Raw genomic sequence first — 12,337 nt, forward strand, 5'->3', positions numbered from 1 at the left:
TTTAGTATTTTACACTTTAATATATTTGCTCTTGGTATCTGGTTATAATTTTATTACTTTTGGACAGGTTCGTTTTATTTTCATTATATGTGAGTCATGTTGTAAAGGTCTACTGGGAGTCTTGAAGGAATAATAAAAGACACACATCTAGACACATCTTCATGAAATTATTGAGCCAGAAGCGGAAAAACAAAGAAACAAAAACCTGATGGATATTAGGCTTCTAGTCAACAGCACTAGATTCTTGAAGGCCATGGTGCATTACCTGAGAGAAGGTATCTATCCAAAATACGTATCGAGTAAAATTATTTTTGAACATGAAAAGATTTTCTTTATCACCCATATATTCATTGTGAAGCATATTTCTCAAGACCTTAAATGAAAATGAGAAAGGAATAATATGAGCTGAACATCACTCAGACAAATGAGGGGAAAACACTCTTGATAATAAATTAATAGAGGGATCTACTTTATTTTAATGTTTGAAATAGTCTCTTGTGAGCAGTAGGGATTTCGTGACATTGATTCAGATGGTCCAATTTTCATTCTTGGTTCTGCACTAGACAATACGTATTTAAATAATTCTAGTACTTCATATGCTTTTTAATATGAGTTTTCAGTTTTAGAATTAACCAGAGGACACAGCTTAGAAGGCTTTATCATAAATATTGAATAGAATGTAAATCTTATGATTCTTGATACAAAAAAATATAGGCCGGGTGCAGTGGCTCATGCCTATAATCCCAGCACTTTGTGAGGCCTAGGCGGGTGGCTGTCTCTCAAGGCCAGGAGTTTGGGACCAGCCTAGCCACCGTGGAGAGGCCTGGTCTGTACTTAAAATAGAAAAATTAGCCGGGCGTGGTGGCGGACGCCTATAATCCCAGCTGCTAGGGAGGCTGAGACGTGAGAATCGCTTGAACTTGGGAGGCGTACGTTGCAGTGAGCCAAGATTGTGCCACCGCAGCCAGCCTGGGCGACAGAGCAAGACCCTGTCTCAAAAAAAAATACACACACACACACACACACACGTGTGTGTGTGTGTGTGTATATATAAATAAATAAAACAGGTGTGGAAGAGAGATTGTAAATGAAAGGATATGGGTTGTGTTAGAGAATATTCTTACTTTTCTTATTGTGGAACAGATACTGTTTAAAATTGATGAACCAAGATGTGAAATAAATTATTTAAAGTTACGATGGCAACTGTAGCAACTAAAAACAGTTCAAGACACAACAGAATGTGAATGGGAGGAATGCTTGCTTATTTGGGGGCACTTTTGTAACCTTGGATTTTTCTACCATTTACAGATTAATTTGATAAATTACTTAAAAATGTAGTTTAAGTGAAAAAACAAACAGTAAATGTGTATGAATGCTGTCTTTTTTGTAAGAACATATATATTTCCATTTGCATAAAAATGTTAGAAGGCTGAAAATGGAATGAAGAGACTAAGGGATCAAATGAGATATCTGTGTATGCCTCCTATTAAATAAAATTATACTGAAAATTAATCTTTAAAGAATTAGCCAAACGAAAGCCTATTGGTTAGTTTCGTTTATTTGTTGAGTTACTTTATATTTTTATTTTATCAAATAATGTATTAAACTAAAACTAATTTACCTATTTCACCTATAAACCTTGATTTTTAAAATTTTATTGGAATATTGGTTTAGTAGTGTCCATGATAGTGTTACTTACAGTGGGAAATGTTGGAGAAGTGTTTCTTCCGTATTTTGGTGTATAATATTTTGTATTTGGGAAATCAAAAAGTCTGTACGCGCACCTAGTTTCTTCTTCTTTTCCCTCTGAGGTTGCTTAACCTTCCCTTCCTCCCACTCAAATCCCTATGCTTATGGTTTTTATAATCCAGTGGGGGAAGAGAGGAATGGGGCAGACGCAGACGTGTACTTGACTAGGTGGTTAATCTCTTAAGTACTGGTGGGGAGGGCCAAGCTTTTCCACAGGAAGTATATTTCAAGAGGTCATTTTGGAATTTTTTTTTTTTAAGATGGAATCTCACTCTGTTGCCAGGTTGGAGTGCGGTGCAGTGGCATGATCTCAGCTCACTGCACCCTCCACCTCCTGGGTTCCAGCAATTCTCTTTCCTCAGCCTCCAGAGTAGCTGGGATTACAGGCGGGCACCACCATGCCTGGCTAATTTTTGTATTTTTAGTACAGGTGCGGGGTTTCACCACGTTGGCCAGGCTGGTCTTGAACTCCTGACCTCAGGTGATCTGCCTGCCTCGGCCTCCCAGAGTCCTAGGATTACAGGCATGAGCCACCTTGCCCAGCCAGAAACTGGTTTTTAACCTGATTGTTTTCAGATATTCTTTGGGGCTTAATGTATTGAGAATTTAAAGTCATTGACTGATACATGTCTTACTCTTGTATTTGATTCTTCAGATTTATGTTTATTTGCCAAGTATATATCACACGTAACAAGGGTGAAGATTTCAAATATGTAATTAATTATATATGTTATGTAGCTGTTGATGTTACTGGGATTTCTATTCTTGGAGAAGTTTAGAAGCCTTAGTTGTATTTGAAGTGGATGACATGTCTATTACCTGTTACCTACAGTCAGTCTCACTATGTAAAGTTGTGAAAGAATAATTTCTTATTGTGTTACTTATTTAGTGCACGTCATCAGTGAATTCTCCAGGATGAGCTGGGTAGTAAGACTTAGCTGTGGAATATAGATATTTTTATAGAAAATATTAAATATCTATTTTGCTACCTTATAGAATTGACGGTACCAAGAAGCAAATCTATATATACAAAGAGCACTTTGATGAAGCAGTAAAAACTAATTATCTTATTAAATTTTTGCCTTTGTGTATTGCTTTAATATTCTGAATGACAAAATAAGCATTCGTAAAAACATTTCTGCCGCGTTCCAAATAGAATGATTGTTTGGAGAAAAATCACTGGTTAATTGCCTGAATTGTGAACTCATCTAGCTGTTATTTTCATAGAACACTGTTTTTACCTGAAAGAAAAACTGACAGACTATGGTTAATCATATGTGGGCATTTGACAGGTATTTTGTCAAAAATGAATGAAGTGAAGCTGTAACTTCAAAAAAAACAACTGGGCCGGGCGCGGTGGCTCAGGCCTGTAATCCCAGCACTTTGGGAGGCTGAGACGGGTGGATCACGAGGTCAGAAGATCGAGACCATCCTGGCTAACAAGGTGAAACCCCGTCTCTACTAAAAATACAAAAAACTAGCCGGGCGAGGTGGCGGGCGCCTGTAGTCCCAGCTGCTCGGGAGGCTGAGGCAGGAGAATGGCGTGAACCCAGGAGGCGGAGCTTGCAGTGAGCTGAGATGGCGCCACTGCACTCCAGCCTGGGCGACAGAGCGAGACTCCGTCTCAAAAAAAAAAAAAAAAAAAAAAAAACCAACTGATAGTATTTTTACCCATGATAATAATTCCAGCTTTCAGGCAAAAGTTAGAATTTTGGAAAACTTGCATCTGCTAAGCTGACTTTGACAGTTTCTGAATACTTAGACTTAAGAGATTGTTGGTGATATTATTAACAAGTGTGATTTAAAAAAAATTTCGATATTGTTTAATGAAATGTGACATTTGGAAAAGCCGTAATACCCAGTGAACACATACATTCCAAACAAGTGAGAGATCCATTCAAAGTGCATAGTAGGCAAATGAATTTTGATGTAACAATGTATAAAATGTTCATTTGGAATGGTTTCAGATTCTACGTTGGAACTAACTTTTAAGAAACAGTATACTTGTTGAGTTTGATGAAGTATCAAAGAAGGATGTCCTTAACTACCTTAAGAGAATATTGAAATATGCCTCCCCTTTCCAGCAGAATATCTGTGTGAATCTGGATTTTTAAATGTGCTTTAACCAAGGGCAGATCACATCAGATTGACTGTAGAAGTAGATATGAGAATCCAGTTGTCTTCTGTTAAGTTAGATTATTGAAGAGATTTGTAAAAATGTAAAACAGAGGTATTCCTCTTAAGTTTTGTCTTGTTTTTGAAAAGTTATTTTCATTACGATGTTATGTATATTAACGTGTAATGGCTTTATTATGGTTTAAGTAATTCTGAATAAGTACTTTGAAGTTTTCTGTTTTAATCCTGATGTGGTAACTTGTATAAACAAAGGCCCTTTGAGGTCTTCAGGAATTTTTAAGAATGTAGGGAATCCCAAGTCCAGTAGTTAGAGGGGTGCTACTTTTTTTGTTTTTTCTAGCTATTGTCCATATTAATACTTTGGTTTTTGGTTAAAATGGTAATTATAAACCATACTCTCACACGTCCATCCACATATATTCTTAGAGTATACACTCATGTATAACATTGCAGAAAGGTTTTAGTTGAAAACGGATTGCTGCATTCCTCTTGGTATTTTTACTTATAACTAAATGTATATATTACTTTCCAAATCTGTTATGCTGTGACCCTGTGTAAGTTGTAGTTATTAGCTTGGAAGATTAGGTAACTTAGAACACGGTGATTGGCTGTACCATAAAAGTAACTTAGAAGAGTTCATCTCTGCAAAGCACAGTGACCTAAATCAGATATGTGCTCACTGTCCCTGGAATCTTCAAGGGACTTACTGCATTACATCATCAGAAACAAGGCATTTCTATATTACTATGGAAAGATTTCGACTGGAGAAGAAGTTACCTGTATGTACCTAATTATGATCTTGTCTTTTATTTACAAACAAATTTGAATCAGAGTTTAATAGTGAAGCTTAAAGAAATGTCAGGCTTATTAGCACTGGCTTAGAATAGTATCATCCTCTGTGTCCTTGGGTGTGGAAGTCATCTGTTGAAGAGTAATTCCTTGTGTAAAGTTAAAAATATTTGTAGCATCTTTATTCTTCTATAAAACTAACTCTTTGGTTAGTTAATATTACTTGAATGAGTCTTTAAAAATTATTTGGTTAAAATATTAGGAAAGAAATCACTTTATCTTAATGGTTAAGTGTGTTTTGAAGCTAAAGTGTTTGATAACTATGAAATTACTCCATATGGTTAATCATAATTTATGGGAGGCATTACTTTATACTATAGTCATATGTCTTATATAATGGAAAAATTAATTTGTGACGGGGATCACTGATGGCTGTTTTAATGGATTTTTGTAAACCTCAGGGTATCAAAAGGATATCAGACTAGATTTACAGTATATTTTAAAGGAATCTTTTAACATCTTTTTTCCCTAATACTTTGCCTTTGGCATGTTAAGTGTTGTTTTTGATTGACTAACAAAAATATAAATTGTGGATTTTGCTTTTTCAGGCAAATAAATAACTATGAGAGGAATTAGTAAAATATCTTATGAAGGCATAAATCTGTTTCTAACAAAACTAGATTTGATTTTGCTGGAGTTTGCATGTTGAATTGAATTTTGATTTTATAATGTGTTGATGCTGGGTTTTTAAATTTATGAACTAGGTTTTGTGTTTTTGTTTTTTTAGAGACAAGGTCTCGTTCTGTTGCCCAGGCTAGAGTGCAGTGGCACTCTGTGCGCTCACTGCAACCTCCACTACCTGGGTTCAAGCCAAGTAACTGCAATTAAAGGCATGCTCTACTGCATTCAGCTAATTTTTGTGTTTTTAGTAGAGACAGGGTTTCGCCATGTTGGCGGGGCTGGTCTTGAACTCCTGACCTCAAGGGATCTGCCTGCTTCGGCCTCCCAAAGGCTGCCCTCCAGCGTGGGCGACAGAGTGAGACTCTGTCTCCAAAAAAAAAAAAAAAAATTTAGTTATGCAAGTTACACATGAAAACATTCTTATTGAAAACCGAAACGATAACAATAAATTAATATTCTAACTTGGCTTCCATTCAAATCCAGTTCCCTTTCCAGAAACGAGGAGTCAAGAATTTGGTATGGATCCCATCAAGCCTTTTCTGCTGCTTTTTACTTACTACAAATAAATACATATGAAAACATGTCTATGGAAATAAAATTTTGGTTTAGTCTTGTAAATATTTTTAACATAAACTTGATCTTATTCACTACAATGTGCTTTTGCACTAAACGAATATCTTTGAGACTTTTTCTTACCAGGACGTACAGATCTACTTCCATTTTTTTTTGGATCTGGTTTCTCAAACTGTTTCCTAGCACTCCTTGGCTTGAGATTGTGTCCTTACTATTGGCACACATTTTTGTTTAATTTTTTTAAATACTGGAAACAATGCCTCAATGAAAATGAAAAGTCCAGAGAAGTTGAACTTTCTCTTGCCCAAGACTTCACAGACAGTATGTAGTGGTAGCAGCCTGTGTAGACCATGAGATGATGTGCTCTTTTTTTTTTTTTTTTTAAAACATGTCGTGTTTGGTACATGTGGGAGCATTTATCTATGATAGATATTTAGAGGTCAAAGGGTATGTGTATTTTAAATAAGTATAGTAAAATATTTATAAGTATTGTGAGATTATATAACTTAAGCTGTTTTTGAGTCCTTTTTGTTGTTATTTGAAGGTGAGAGTTAATTGTTTTGCTTCATATCCTGGCAATTGTGCAACCTAAATGAAAGTTTGGAATGGGAGCAGTTAATCCCTTTTAGAATAGGCAGTATGCTACCTCTCAGGATACAACTTCTGTGCCTTTTTACTTAGGAGAGCTTATCTCTTGTACCTGTGCATGTTCAGAGACTAAATGACATGAAGTCATTGGAACATGTAGCTAAAGATTTTAGAATATGACTTGGTTGATGGATGGAAATTATTATTCATTCTTGCACTTTTGGGGTTTGGTTTGGTTTCCTACTTTGGCTTTTCCTTGTTGCTGAGGAAGTGAATGCTGTAAAGAGACTTGATTAATTTGTCTGTCTTGTTTTTTATTAAAAAAAATTTTTTTTTTCTTTCTTGAGATGGAGTCTTGCTTTGTCTCCCAGGCTGGAATGCAGTGAAGTGGTCTTGGCTGACTGCAACTTCTGCCTCCTGGGTTCAAGTGATTCTCCTGCCTCAGCCTCCTGAGTAGCTGGGGTTACAGGCGCCTGCCACCACGCCTGGCTAATTTTTTCGGTTTTAGTAGGGTGCCACATTGGCCAGGCTGGTGTCGAACTCCTGACCTCAGGTGATCCACCAACCTCGGCCTCCCAAAGTATTGGGATTACAGATGTGAGCCACCGCCCCTAGCCTTAGGTTTCTTTTTAATAAAAAATTGTATTAGATAAATGGAGATGGGGTTCTTGCTATGTTGTCCAGGCTGATCTCAAACTCCTGGACTCAAGTGATACTCCTACTTCAGCCTCCCAAAGTATTGGGATTTCAGGTGTGAACCACCACACCCAGCCCATCTTCTTAGTCCATTGTTTGAAATTGTCTCATGGTCTACATGGCCTGCTCCCACTCCTTTAAATATGGAACTATAGCAAGTCATTTAATATCTGTTACCTATATTAAATTGAAGAATCATTCAGAGTCGTATACATGTATCTCCTGATATCCAAATGTATTTGATTTACAGTTTGGATATCTAGCCTTTAGAAAGTAAATTTGGATATCAAAAGATCTGCATTTTCTTAATATACTGTGCCCTGTTCTGAGTTTTGGGTAAGTAAGTAGTGGTAGTTTGGATAGCAAGGAATTTATTTAAAAATTTAATCAAATAGTTCAGTTCCTGAGTTTACTTACTGAGAATTTGGACACTGAGGGTTTCCATAGCAGCAACAGTTGTATCTCAATTTACTTTGTATACATTGTGAAAAAGTGTGGAAGTGCCTGGCCAGCTCTGGTAGAGGTCAGCAAGGGTTTCCCTGCATAGCTCCAGTAGCCCCTTGCTGAGCATGGGTCCAGAGCAAGCTGTAGCTGGTCCGGCTAGAAACCAGGACTAGATTTCGAAAACTTTTTTTTTTTCTTTTTAGGCAGAGTTTCACTCTTGTTGCCCAGGCTGGAGTGCAATGGCACGATCTTGGATCACCAAAACCTCTGCCTCCTGGGTTCAAGCGATTCTCCTGCCTCAGCCTCCTGAGTAGCTGAGATTACAGGCATGCACCACCACACCCAGCTAATTTTGTATTTTTAGTGGAGACAGGGTTTCTCCATGTTGGTCAGGCTGGCCTCCAACTCCAACCTCAGGTGATCCGCCCAACTTGGCCTCCCAAAGTGATGCAGTTACAGGTGTGAGCAACCTCGCCTGGCTTCAAAGACTTTTTGAGGGAAGGGTATTTGGTATTCTCTCTCTAGCAGTGGCATGGAGTCTTGTGCATAATAAGTTAATAATAAGTAGTTAATGATGATTAGAATGTCCTTTTGAAAGTTATTGCAAGTTAAGAAGGGAAGTTAAAGCTAAAATTTTATCCTTTTAAAAATAGCCTCTACAACATTTTATAATAAATATGTTTAGTCTTTTTGTTGAACTGAAAAGAACAAAATTATGAAGGTGGGATTTCCACAACTGAAGCTAGAATTTCCCTAGAGGTTAAATTTTGGCATGAATTTTACTTTAGGGGAAAAGAAAAAGTTCTTTTAACTTTTGTTAGCTCTTGATTAATCAGTTAAAGTGGTACTACATGTTGAGTCTGCTCATTTTTGACAATTTTATGTTTGACCATAATTCAATCCAGTATAACTGTTTCCTGTTATTTAGGAGACTTAAGAGCAAAGATCAAGAAAGAAAGCATTCCATGTTGACATCTAAGGATTCCCCTCACATCACATTTTCTTTAATCTCTGACCCTGGAAGGTCTGTCTTTTGAGGATGAAATGAATATATTACCAGTTATTTAGTATTTGCATGGAAAACCATTTAAAAATCTTTGCCATTTCACTTCTTACTATGGGACTTTTGAATGGTCTTCTGTGGATTTAAAAAGCTTATAAACATAATTTTAAAAGAATGCAGTTAGCTGTAATGAGTTCAATTATTTGAGAGAAAGCAATCTGTTTTATATTTTGTTGCCATTTCAAAGGATGCATGTAATAGGTCCTCAATAGATTGTTATCTCATGAGTCAATGAGAATGATTTGTTTTTAGGGTCCTGATGAAGAAGCTGTTGTGGATCTTGGCAAAACTAGCTCAACTGTGAACACCAAGTTTGAAAAAGAAGAACTAGAAAGTAAGTTGATTTAAAATAGCTTACTTTGCTTAGCAGAAGAAATTACTAATTAATGTTTGTAAGTATCCTTTTTTTTTTTTTTTTTTTTTGAGACGGAGTCTTGCTCTGTCTCCCAGACTGGAGTGCAGTGGCCGGATCTCAGCTCACTGCAAGTTCCGCCTCCGGGTTCACGCCATTCTCCTGCCTCAGCCTCCCGAGTAGCTGGGACTACAGGCGCCCGCCACCTTGCCCGGCTAGTTTTTTTTTTTTTTTTGTATTTTTCAGTAGAGACGGGGTTTCACCGTGTTAGCCAGGATGGTCTCGATCTCCTGACCTCGTGATCCGCCCGCCTCGGCCTCCCAAAGTGCTGGGATTACAGGCTTGAGTCACCGCGCCCGGCCTTTTTTTTTTTTTTTTTTTTTTTGAGACGGAGTCTCCCTCTCCCTCTATGGCCCAGGCTGGAGTGCAGTGGCCGGATCTCAGCTCACTGCAAGCTCCGCCTCCCGGGTTTACGCCATTCTCCTGCCTCAGCCTCCTGAGTAGCTGGGACTACAGGCGCCCGCCACCTCGACCGGCTAGTTTTTTGTAGTTTTTAGTAGAGACGGGGTTTCACGGTGTTAGCCAGGATGGTCTCGATCTCCTGACCTTGTGATCCACCCGTCTCGGCCTCCCAAAGTGCTGGGATTACAGGCTTGAGCCACTGCGCCCGGCCGTATTCTTTTAAGTTTTACCTACTATTTGTTGAGTTTTTTTGTTATTGTTGTAAGGTAAAGCATACATTTAGAAGAGTGCCACTTGAAAGTATTGGCAAAAGATAGAGTTCAGAATGCTTTTCAAAATTTAGTGATGGTTATCATTAATTACCTTAACTTGGAAAACTGAAAGGACACAGTCACAAAATTAGTTAACTCTTTTATTTTTTTCATTTCTAGCAGGCTGAATAATTTGTGTTATGAGTACACTAGAGTGTCAGACTAATAAACGACAGTTATCATTTGTTGTCATCTCAGCATTCATTTTATAGGTGTTACATTAGCCTTTTAAAATGTTGCAGTAACCTCTGCATAGAGTTGTAGAGCGACTAAGTTACTTGCCCATCTTTCTTCCTTAGACAGGAAGAAGTCCTGGCAAATGGTTTCTTTTCTTTTGAAAGTAATTTTAGATTTACACAGTAGCTGCAAAGAAAGCACATAGTTCCTCCGTACACTTCACCCAGTTTCTACTAATGTTAACATTTTGCGCAGCCATCATACATTTGTGTAAATGAAGAAATTAGCATTGGTTAATTACTAATTAGAATCTGACTAATTACTAGGTTACTGTTAAACCACAGATTTTATTTAGGCTTCACTAGTTTTTCCACTAATGGCCTTTTTCTGTTCTAGGATTCAATTGATCCAGTTTAGGATCTGTAACAGTACATTTAGTTACAGGTCTCCTCAGTCTCCTAATCTATACCAGTTTCTCATTCTTTTTTTGTTTTTCATGACCTTGACACTTTTGAAGAGTAGTGGTTAGATATTTTGTACAGTGTTTCTCAGTTTGGGTTTAGTATGATGTTATGGCATGAATAGGTGGAGGTTATGGATATTTGGGAAGCATACTACAGAAGTAACGTTCCCTTTTCAGTGCACCATATCTGTGTGTGATATCAACATGACTTACTATTGATGATGTTAACCATGAACACATGGTTGAGGTGGTGTTCCTGGCAAATATTTTGATAGACATTTTTGGGGGATGTTTTTAGGAACTATATCCTTAAGTTAAACTCTTTTGTGAGAGTTAGTACTATATTGAGTTATTAACTGTTTATTTAAAAAAAGAGAAAGTTTCATTTATGTTGTAAATGTTTTCATTTATATTGTAAGATTTTTTTTTTTTAACTCTAAAAGTTTTTTTTTTTTTTTTTTTTAACTCTAAAAATTGGCTGTAAGAGTCTAGGCTTGTTAGGGTTTCCAAAAAGAACCTCAGTTATCTAGAAGCTTATTGTTAGATCCTGTGAATTATAGGAGCTAGGGAGGTTAAAATTTTTAGCAGTAATTTTACTAATTCAAATGTACAGTAATATATTTAATGTTTAATGTCAACCCTCACCTATACATAACCTGGATGTTCCTTCGCTTCCTTTGGTTATCGCAGGCACTAAGCTCTGCATACTTTGTGCACATCTATAAGTTTGGTATCAAGTTTGAGGGATAGATTAAGTTTATCTAAGAGAGTTTGAGTAAATACAATCTTGATAGAATAAAGCAAGGGCAGAAGAAAAAGGAAAGAAAAAGGAAAAAATTACAACAGGACACTAGAGGCAATTGTAAAAGAAGAAAGCACAATAAACCTTAATCTGCCAATCTTTGGATTCTAGTGTGTTTTTATTTATTTTATCTAGTCTTTCTAAACTGCACACTCATAGCATTTATTTTTATCTTGGTGCATTGGGGCTTCTGTGCCAAGACCCATTAGTACTAATTGGAAGAACAACTTTGTAATTCCCAGTGCAGTGATGGGAATTTGACTCTTTAAGTTCCACTTTTCTTTATGTTCTGAAGGAAATAGTTTCATTAAAATAAAATTGAGTTTTGTTATATTTATTTCTTATTACTTTTTAATTGAGATTCACATAATACAAAATTGACCATTTTAAAGTATACAATTTTTTAAATGTGTTCACTATATTATGCAACCAGTACCACTGTCTAATTCTCAAAACATATCTATAATTCCAAAAAGAAACCCTGTATAAATTAGCTTTTACATTTGGAATTTTTGTTTTATGGTAGTTGAGATTTAATTCCATAGACATTTATCGAGTACTTACCATGTGCTAGGCTGAGTACTGGAGATGTTTAAACAAATCATTTTAGTTAAATATGTTTTGTTACGTTGTCCCTCTTTTAATTTAAAAGGTGATTATTTATGAGATTAATATATTGGCAGCTGAAATAAGATGTCAGAGTATCACATTTTTCAGCCTTACCTGGGGACATGAGTGTCGGGCGACTCAAATTTTATACTGCTCTGTGCCTGTCTGAAAAGTGGCATGAAATCTCGATAAGTATTGATTTTGTGGTTACAAGTAAATGTTAGTGAGTCAGCAACTTTGCAAATATAGAATGCCATGAATAAGGAGGATCAACTGTACTTTCAAATCACATATAAAGATGGCAGTCCTAAGTTTCTTGAAGTACTTATTTTCTGACCATCTTACGGAATTTTTTAGGAAAAGAATGTCATTAATCATTTGTATTTCAGCCTATTAACCTTTTCAATTGTGTACATAGTTGCAGATTAGTTGACCTTATATT

The 12,337-nt window shown here is 36.5% G+C and overlaps 1 protein-coding gene across 5 annotated transcripts in view; it reads left to right on the plus strand.

Moving 5' to 3' along the window:
• SLC4A7 (solute carrier family 4 member 7) overlaps nt 1–12,337 on the plus strand; it is a 109,982-nt gene that overhangs the window by 21,699 nt on the left and 75,946 nt on the right. For 4 of the 5 annotated variants that reach the window (XM_030933071.1, XM_030933074.1, XM_010357330.2 and 1 more), the window contains exon 2: nt 8,972–9,053. In XM_030933071.1, coding sequence (XP_030788931.1) covers nt 8,972–9,053 — 82 coding nt within the window. Of the gene's footprint in view, nt 1–3,174; nt 3,194–8,971; nt 9,054–12,337 lie in introns of those variants that run through there. The other variant, XM_030933073.1, reaches the window with a different exon arrangement.

Source organism: Rhinopithecus roxellana, chromosome 1 (assembly GCF_007565055.1).
Source record: "Rhinopithecus roxellana isolate Shanxi Qingling chromosome 1, ASM756505v1, whole genome shotgun sequence".
Lineage (NCBI taxonomy): Eukaryota > Metazoa > Chordata > Mammalia > Primates > Cercopithecidae > Rhinopithecus > Rhinopithecus roxellana.